This window comes from Ursus maritimus, unplaced genomic scaffold (assembly GCF_017311325.1).
Source record: "Ursus maritimus isolate PB19 unplaced genomic scaffold, ASM1731132v1 scaffold_2, whole genome shotgun sequence".
Taxonomy (NCBI): domain Eukaryota; kingdom Metazoa; phylum Chordata; class Mammalia; order Carnivora; family Ursidae; genus Ursus; species Ursus maritimus.
The window spans coordinates 103,620,060-103,629,454 of record NW_024424452.1 but is presented as its reverse complement, the minus strand read 5'-3'; the positions used below and the strand labels follow the sequence as shown (position 1 = coordinate 103,629,454).

At 38.8% G+C, this 9,395-nt stretch overlaps 1 protein-coding gene across 5 annotated transcripts in view; it reads right to left on the bottom strand.

Moving 5' to 3' along the window:
* Positions 1-1,166: 1,166 nt before the first annotated feature.
* Positions 1,167-9,395, bottom strand: part of MDM4 (MDM4 regulator of p53) — a 38,657-nt gene continuing 30,428 nt past the window's right edge. For 3 of the 5 annotated variants that reach the window (XM_040636500.1, XM_040636501.1, XM_040636502.1), the window contains 4 exons: positions 8,560-8,720; positions 6,945-7,094; positions 5,383-5,463; positions 1,167-3,395 (listed from right to left, as the gene is read on the bottom strand). In XM_040636500.1, coding sequence (XP_040492434.1) covers positions 2,820-3,395; positions 5,383-5,463; positions 6,945-7,094; positions 8,560-8,720 — 968 coding nt within the window. In that variant the 3' untranslated portion in view covers positions 1,167-2,819. Of the gene's footprint in view, positions 3,396-5,382; positions 5,464-6,944; positions 7,095-8,559; positions 8,721-9,395 lie in introns of those variants that run through there. The other 2 variants (XM_040636503.1, XM_008699511.2) reach the window with 1 other exon arrangement.

Sequence of the window (9,395 nt, the reverse complement as noted above, 5' to 3'; positions counted from 1 at the left end):
ACAATTTTTAAATTTTTTCTTAAGTTTTTAAAAAAAAACTGCAGCTTTACCTAAGAGGAATCAGAGGGTGCAAGTGCAGATCCCCTACTCTCCCTGTCCCTCCTTTAAGTTATCACCTGCAAAAGCCCCTAACTGGCAAAAAATCAGACAAAACTGAGGGTTATCAAACTATTCTGAGAGGAGCAGTCGGAAGAAAACAGGGAAGACAGACATTTAACTTGCTGCATTCACCATGGTCTAACGAAACACTGAACTCCGAGGACTTGTTCTGCTTCGAGGGGAAAACCCTCATCCCTGATACCTAGAGAGAGCGAAACCCTTGTCCCTGATACCTAGAGAGAGCGAAACCCTTGTCCCTGATACCTAGAGAGAGCGAAGAGACCTGGGCTTCCTTCCCTAAGAAGGGACAATACTGGAGAAAGTGGTTTGGGTTCCTCTGCACCTTCATCTGTCCTCCCCCTGTGGGAGGAGTAACTTAATCAGTGTAAGAAATTTAGGAGTAACTTAATCTATACAAGAAAGGTTGACATTTACTGGACCTTTTCTCTTTGGGGAGAAAGTGTTAAAAGTCATTCTCTAGAAGTCCTACTTTGGCTGCAAGTCATATTCTGCAAGACTTTAAGATGACGAGCATCTTAAATCCAAGTTCCGTAAGCATCACCCTTTAAATATTTAACAAATAATGAGAAGAAAGTGAGCATGCTGTTGGGATTTACTACAAGTGACTTGGATTCTAGTAACAGCTGCATCACCAGCTATGACTCTTGTCTGTCATTGAACCTTTTAGCCTCAAGTGCAAAATAACAGGGGTTGAGTAGAAGAGTGCATTCTAGTTTTAAACTTCTAGAACTTTTAACAAAACGCCCCCTCAAGAAATTAAATATGATGCTAAAAGCAATCTCGTTTGTTATACTTCTTGTAACTGGGAAAACCTTTCCTTCTAGGGCAGGGCTTCCCAGAGCGTGGTCTGTGGACCATTTACAAGCTTGGAGAACACATGTTCTAATGGAAAGAAACCCCTCAATGGGGAAAATGAAGCTCTTGTGTGAGTTTCACTTTTTTTTTTTCCTTTTTCTTTTCTTTTCTTTTTCTTTTTTTTTTTTTTTTTTTTTTTTTTTTTTTTTTTTTTTTTGACTTGGGCTTTTCTTAACAAGCAACCCAGGTGATTTTTATGATCCATAAATTTGTTAATTCTAGGGCTGTGGTCTTCAAAATCTCATATGCAAACCCCTGGGCCTACATCAAGATTTTTTCCACGGGGAAAGCAAACGGGTATATGTGTAAGGATATCAGCTTAAAGACCTCCAATTTCCATACTGAAGCTCAGATAAGGCTTCTTCAGCTCTAACATTTTTCTTTATTTTGGTTTTCACAACTGCCATACTCCCTATTTCCAAAAGAAAGGCTGACTCACACCCATCAAGAATCTTACTACGGGGCATTGCCTCACAATGTAAAAAACCTCTAGAGGCATCAAACAAAAGAACAACAATAAAACAAAAACAAAACAAAACAAAACAAAACAAAACAAAAAAAAAAAAAACCTCAGAATTCTCAAGGGACAATGAGGACAGAGTAAAGCAAAGAGAGCTTAGGTTAAAAACTCTGCACCTCATCTATCTCAGAACTGTAACTGAGAAGGTTGTACCAGAAATGTGTTAATGCATTTATTTGAATTAAAAATAAAGTCAAACATTTTCTGACTGAAAATGAAATCTGATTTGGCTGGTGAATTTTAAAATGAGAACAGGCTTTGCTACTTTATATGACAGGACTTTTCCTATCAATTTAATCAGCTAAATCTACAGCTCCAAGGCTTTGAGAAAAATATTTTTAAGGCACATATACAATATATTGGATACGGTATCTTTTGTAAGTACTTAAATTTGTTTTTAAGATTTAGCTGTCACATTAAACATGTGCAAAAGAAAAACTAACCTAGAATGAGAGCCATGACATGGAGGAGGAACTGCCTGGAAAGGCGCACAAGGGACAGAAGCCGTCCCCTTAGACTGGCTTGTTCTAGGCTGGCTACTCAGATGCCTACAGCTCACCAGAAGGGAACACTCTGTTTGCTAATCATACCCCAAGGTATAAAATGTGCAAAAGGTTATATATAGTTTTTCAAAATTCTTTCAGGGGTATGTTAGCAACAATGTTCAATACCAGTGTTCTAGGCATACATGAAAGGAATCTCCTGCTTTTCAAGACTTTTCTTTTGGCTTCTCTGAAGTGTGCGGCCTGACTGCAACCATAAAGTGACCTATAGCATTACACAGCTTGACTAATCAAATTACTTATGTTTTTTTCATTGTTAGCTCTAATATTTTTTCTAACAGCTACCTTGGATCTTGATGCCTAAGAACATTCCCTAACAGAAAAAAAGAATAGGGAATAAAATTAATTGAAGAAATAGTAAATCTTCAAGTAACTCGGTAAGTGAATGAATGAAAGTACTTTTGTTTGTACTGGCAGTTGCTTTCTCCCAGATCCTCATCTTTAAAGAAAGAATGAAGTGATTAACATATCTTTTCATGTTAATGGAAGTCCCCCAAACTGATAATATAGTTCTAAAGAACTCATTTTCAAATTCCCTCTAAGTGTAGAAGCAAAAATGTCATGACACACAGATGTTTACATAAATAAATTAACAGATGCAGTGGGTTACGGTGAGGAGAGATGCTCAATACTGACATTTTGATACATACTTAGCCCTGTTAATATTTCCCTGTAAGTCACTGAATCAGCTATGCTATAAAAACCTTAATTACCAACTGAATCCAGCCCTGTTAATATTTCCCTGTAAGTCACTGAATCAGCTATGCTATAAAAACCTTAATTACCAACTGAATCTCCTTCTTGCAAATAGGGCATGAAGCCCCAGCCTTTTTCAATCTTCTGGCACAGTGAAAACAAGTGACAAGATGCCCTGTCCTCCCATGAATAATGTTCCCGTCTCGTGGTCTTTTCTCACACAGACTACATGGCTTCAAGAGATTCTGGCAATCCTCCATGTTTTCTGTATCTGTTCTCTGTTCAAAAAGGTTATCTGATTGTTCTCCCATACTTGATATGGTTTCTTGGCTTTCAGAACTGTGGGCCAAATCCAAGAATTCCACTGAGTTGCAGGGATCAAAAAGTTTGGGGGTTTTTTCTTCCTTTGTATATTCACCTTTAGGTCTAACAACTGGAGCTGATATGGTTCTTCGGCAATCAGGGACATCAATTCCTTCATTTTCCTTCTTTTCAGGTATGGCAGTGATATCAGACGTGGAGAGAGAATGGGTTAACTTAGAACAATCCGAGTACCAATCCTTCCTCAACGCCCAGCAACGAAAACAGTACCTCTTGCTTGGAGAGTTAAATTTCTTGCACTCAGTACACTGCCACTCATCCTACAACAACAAGTGAGACCAATTAATACTCACGCAGTGAACATGAAGCTGAGAAAAACGGAGGGTAGGCCAAATCTCATCACCTCACCAAGCTAGTGAGAGTCCTGACATTCCACATCAGTGGTCTAGCCTCGCATGTGAACAAATTCCACAGCCAGGTGTAAGAAAGTCTTAAGAAGTTTTATAATGACAGTGATACAATCGCCATTTCAAGTCAAAATCTGATATAGCTATCTTTAAGAATGTTAAATTCATTATTCTGGCATTCTGTCTTGTCTGGGTGGAGTTTACACTGCATGCTTTTCCCTGCTGCCTTCTTTGTAGTTAATTTCTCATTGTACAACTTACTCTTTTATTGAGCAAGAGGCTGAAGAATGAAGAAAAGATAACACTTTCATTCCTTCCCACTAATTAAGAAATGTTATAAAACTTGGCAAGAAGGAAGCTAAAATTAAAATGAAGTTTGAAAACCACTACATCACTTATGTTCTCTCACTGCTCTCAGGATTGGAGGTCGCTAACTATATGCCTAAACCCTGCCCTCTGAAAAATGACTGTTCTCGTCCTTGGATGCTGGTAACTTTTTTCCAAGTTCTCCATATTCAAATTAGGAGATACGAGCACTCAGTTAATTTTAAATGCCCTGCTTACTGCAAAGGTAGCTACCTGGAACAAGTCAAAGAGTATTTAATGTGGACAATTGCCTGGCTTTGACAGGATCAATGATTTGACACAGGCAAACTTGATTACTTCCAGAATGAAGGCCGCACACTTCCCGTTTAGAAGGCATAACTCAACTGCCTAGGCCAAGAGGCAGGCCGAACACGACCATTTGTTAAGCTCGGCGGTCTTCAGAGAGCGTCAAAACATTCTTGCAGTTTAAGATCCTCAGATCTCATCTGAAATGCTATACAGAATCTCAAAGGGACTTCATAAAGACTTGGAATTCATAACTGATGGTGTGTCATAGTCTAATTGGCGTCACTTTTTCTTCTTTAGTAGTACATAAAATAATAGGGCTTATTAAATTAAATGGTGTCTTTGATTTGATGAAATACAGTCTATTTGCTTAATAGGTTTTCTGGGCCCAAGTAGCCACAGAAGTCTGATTAAGATGGAAACACTTATCTCTGCTATTTGTATTACGGTCAAGAACATTTAATGAACCAATATATTCCGTTTTATTACTTAGCTATCCACAGACAGATAATTTGCAATGCACTACCATAATGGTCAACAGTGGCAGGCTGGGAGTTGGGGGAGAATCAACACCAGAGACAACCTACAATTTCTCTATCCCCAAGCAGCAAACTGTAAAATCCCCTCCCTTCCCTATTCCCCATCACCCTTCTTCCCAGCAAGTGAGCTGAGGGAAGCGCTAAAAGAAAAATGGGGAACTAGTATGAAAAGAGAAAAGCAAGGTATACGTCTGAGTCTAAATCTCGGTTGTCACACTTGGTGACAAATCCACACCTAATACCTAAGAGCTTAATACTACATCTTCATTTACTAGCCCTAAATTTAAGTAAACCCGTGTGGAGATTAAGCCATTTCCTACTCGGTTTAAGAAAGCAGTGAAAATATGATCTTTATTCTTGACGAAGAATTTGAGCTAGCTTACAGGTCTATCTTTACGATTATGGAGGGCTGTTTAGTGGGGAAAGTAGTGTAGGACTATTTTAAATAACTCTGTGTACCCACTGACTCATGTCCAAAGAATTTTGTTAGCAGGGAGAAAGGCATACAGACAGGCATTTAAGTCACCCCTTTCAGGGTGGGGAGAGGATTAGGTCAACTCATCCTCCTCTTCTCCAAATTCCAATAAAAACCTCTAACAAGATATAAAGAAGCCAACGTGTCTTAACACCAAGGAAAGCAAGACGGGGGGGTGGGGGGAATGGGCTTCTTCAACACAAGTGCACTGCTGGAACATTCACACTGGAAGATACAGGTGGTGCAAAACAGCTCTTTGACTAGCTACTCATACCTCGGAGGTAACTTCCACATCAGTATCATCACTTAGGGACTTTGAGTCCTCAAGGTCATCATTTTTTCCCACTTCAGTCACCTGCGAGGGCAAAGACATCTCATTAGTAAGGTTTACCTACTTTACACGAGGCTATCACCTGAGAGCAAAGGAGACAGAAGATCTTCAATTTAAAGCTCACATTCTGCTTCCATCACTAGCACTTGAAAAGAAAATGGTTCACATGACTCGGTGCATGCCCAGCCGGCAGCTCTACAGTAGAAGAAACGACTGAAAAATACCCAGAAGGGTCACCAAATACAAGAGGGCGCCCAAATGTATGACTTCAATGAAAATAAACAATATCAGAGTAGAAAAGCTACAAATCATTAAATGTGGAAATTTTTTATCTTGGCAATTTAGGCAGGCATTCACAAGAATAAGGACTGCATGAGAAAATGAAGTGAAAAGAACTAAATAAAATAAGGGACTGAGATGTGAAGAACGGAAAAGTATTTTATGAAAAGTAAATTTCGTATTCCAGAGTAAAACGAGTTATGGGATACCCTGGTTGTCCTATAAAAACACGCCTGTGGACCAGGAAACAGAAAGTTATGAAATGTGGGAAGTGTCTTCTAAATTTTCAAATTCAGAATTTAAAATTCTAAAAATTGAAACCCTATTTTGTGAGCTAGTAAATGGAATAAAATCAATTATGATAAAATTAGGAAACTCAGTATGGCAACTTTCTCACACAAGTTCAAGTATTTCAAGTTCCATCTCTCTCAACGGAAGTTTCCAAATGTCACCTTTGTCTTCATTCCAGCCACTTGCAGTCCCTTCTAATGCTACCCATACAACTAGTCTAGCAGGACCCAAGCATCGATCTGCCATAAACATACCAAGATATCCTTCAGGAACCCAAATTACTATGCAAATCCCTCAAATTAAAAGGATGACCCTATTTAGATCTGTGTTTTGTTATATTTACTCAATAGATGTTTACTGAGAATCTTGTCAATGTCAGGCATTGGATCTGCTGTCCAATCTCTCCTGAGTCTTGAGCACATGCTTACATGACTCTTGGTGTGCTCACAGTGTATTCAGAGTTCTCTCTTCTTTCCCCTTATTTAAACTCTAACTTATGTAAGAAGAATTCACCTGTCTATTTCCATTTAGATATGAATGACTGTGGAAGACACTGAGATGTCCAAGAAGTAAGACTTTTTTTTCCCTACTTAGAGGGAAAATGGCCATGGCCATGGCCATTTAAAGCCTGCCTTGTTAGCAAAGCAAGGTGTCCAGGAGAAACAACTCCACAGTAAGAGATCAGACAAGGAAGAAAGGGCAGCTTCTTGCTTCTAAAGAAGGAGGAGTGTTTTACCCATGCAGTCCTATCCTATTTTCAAGACAGTGTTAGTTAATTTAATGAGAACCTGAAAACCAGATATGGGAAAATATTAAAAAGTAAAAGGGGGGGATTAAGTGAGTCATCTGTGGTACAAAGGGTCAGGACACCAGATCTGAACAGAATGTACTATGTGCACATAAATACAACCAACGTGAAATTTTTCCAATCATACCTTTTTGTCTCTTACTTTCCCTACTTCTTCACTTGTTCGTTCAGTGTCTGCAGCTTCAACTTTTATTCCCACACCAAACTGCTCTGATACAGACTCATTCAAAAACCACAAGTCATCTGTGGTGTCTGAAACAATAGCAGTACCTATATCCTAATAGAAAAAAACAAATGTAAGTTTTTGTAGTCAGAGGCTTATCAGTGACACTGAACCAACAGAAATGAACCCAAAACTCAATATCCTCACACACCTCCAAAGAACACCTAGCCTCTCTCTTCAGCGGACATCTATTCATTCAACAGATATCTACTTGGCACCTTTGTATAAACTAATGAATGGATATAGGGAGCCTGGCAAGGAATTTTCTATTTTAACAGTAAATCAGGTATAACACCTGAGAAACAGTACCAACAAGCTTAAAAGCTAAAGACTCATAGTTGCTCAACTAAACAGAATGCATTCCCTAAATTTCCTTTCCAAAGGTGACACTCTGATAACCTAGAAAACATTCTGTTAACTGTGATATATTACTTCCTTTATGGTCAATAATGTTTACTGAGGGGCGCCTGGGTGGCTCAGTCGGTTAAGCATCCAGCTCTCGATTTCAGCTCAGGTCATAAGATCAAGCCCTATTTCAGGCTCTGCACCCAGCACAGAGTCTGCTTGAGAACTCTCTCCCTCTCCCTCTGCTCGCTCGCTCTAACTAAACAAAAAAATAAATAAATAACACCTTTAAAAAAAAAAAACGTTTAGTGAAATATGAGAAATACTGATGGGAACTCAAATCTTCGGTCCTGACTCTGAATTCCTAAACAACTTTAAATATAAGCTGCTTTCTGCATTCAGCTATGGATATTTTATGACATGCTTTTCTACACTATTTCTAAGAGAAAACTTATTATTTTGCTACTATTCTATATCCATTCATTTACTCAGCAAATACTCACTGAACTCTTAGTACGTGTCAGATACTGCTCTAGGTACTCGGTAACAGAATAGAGTGACGAATAATGCGAAAGCCCTGGACTTACATTTCAGGGGTAAATAGGCAAGAGATACATAAACAAAATAGAATAACCGTTTTTCAGAGTGAGAAGTGCAATAGAGAATACAAAATAAGATAAAGGAACAGAACGCCTATGGCTTGAATACGGGTATAACGCTGGAAGTAATGAAAGTCATTAGATTTTGGGTATGTTTTGAATAAAGAGCTGATAACCTGAATGTGGCATATGACAAAGAAAGAAATGAATGCTATCCCTTTAGATTTGGCTGGAATTACTGGATAGAAGGTAGATTTGTGAAAAAGGAAAGGCTATATAGGAATGTTCAGAAAAAATTAAAAATAAAATCAAGAGCTCTGGTTTGAACATGTTAAATGTCAGATCATCTAAGTGGAGGTGTGGAGCAGGCAGCTGAATATAGAAGTTGGGCATTTAGAGAAGAGGTCAGGGCTGCAGACACAGATTTGAGCAGCAGACACACGCAGATGGTACTTAAAGTCATAGCACTGAATGAGAATTCTTACAGAATGCAATGTGTGGTCAAGAGTAACCAAAAATACTACTCTTTCAAAAACAAAAAACACAGAAAGTTCCTGTTCAAATGTGACGTTTACCTGATTTGTCTGTAAATCAGTCGAGCCATTACTTCTAGGTGTATAGTTGTTCCTCAGGTTTCCTAAAAACCACCAAGGCAGCCCAGCTACATCCCACTCCTCAAACCCAAGGTCCAGCTTAGATGTCTCATCTTGGGTTAAGTTTTTTATGAAGTCTTCATCTACAGCAGTCAAATGGAAAGGACAGTAACTATGTACACAACACTAAGAATCAAAACTCACTTTGTAACATTTACAATCTCTTTATGAGACAGGTAAAAAGAAATTTCTATAGCCAGCATGAAAGAAACAGAAATCAAATATCTCAGTCACAGAGCCCAGACCTCCTCTCAAAGTTAGGCCTCATTCATTAGCAAGTAATGATACTAGAAGCAGATGATCATTTACCAAGAAATCTAAACTCTGAAAACATACAATGACATTGTTCTAGAAGGATTTCGAAATGGTCATTTACTGCCACGTTAAACATTCATACCATGGCAATAACAAAGCAATGGCAATAATAAAGAAAGACTTGCTCTAGTACACGACGCCTGATAATGGCTCGATCCATGAATTGCAAATAGTGGTGGCAGGGCGGCCGAACCTGAAGACAGAAGCAAGGCAGTCCAGACCGAATGGGCATTCACAAGGTTGTCGAGGCAGTCTCACTGCTACATATGTAGGGATGTTTCTCACGAATTCATGTTTGGATAGGTAACAGCCATTATAAAACACTGAACTCTAGGTTGTCTAAGTAAATGTATACCTATGTCCCTTCTGGATCAATGGGCTCCTTTGGAGTTATCTAAGGTCTAGAAATACTGCAAACCCAAAACACAAGAAGGTGCCACATA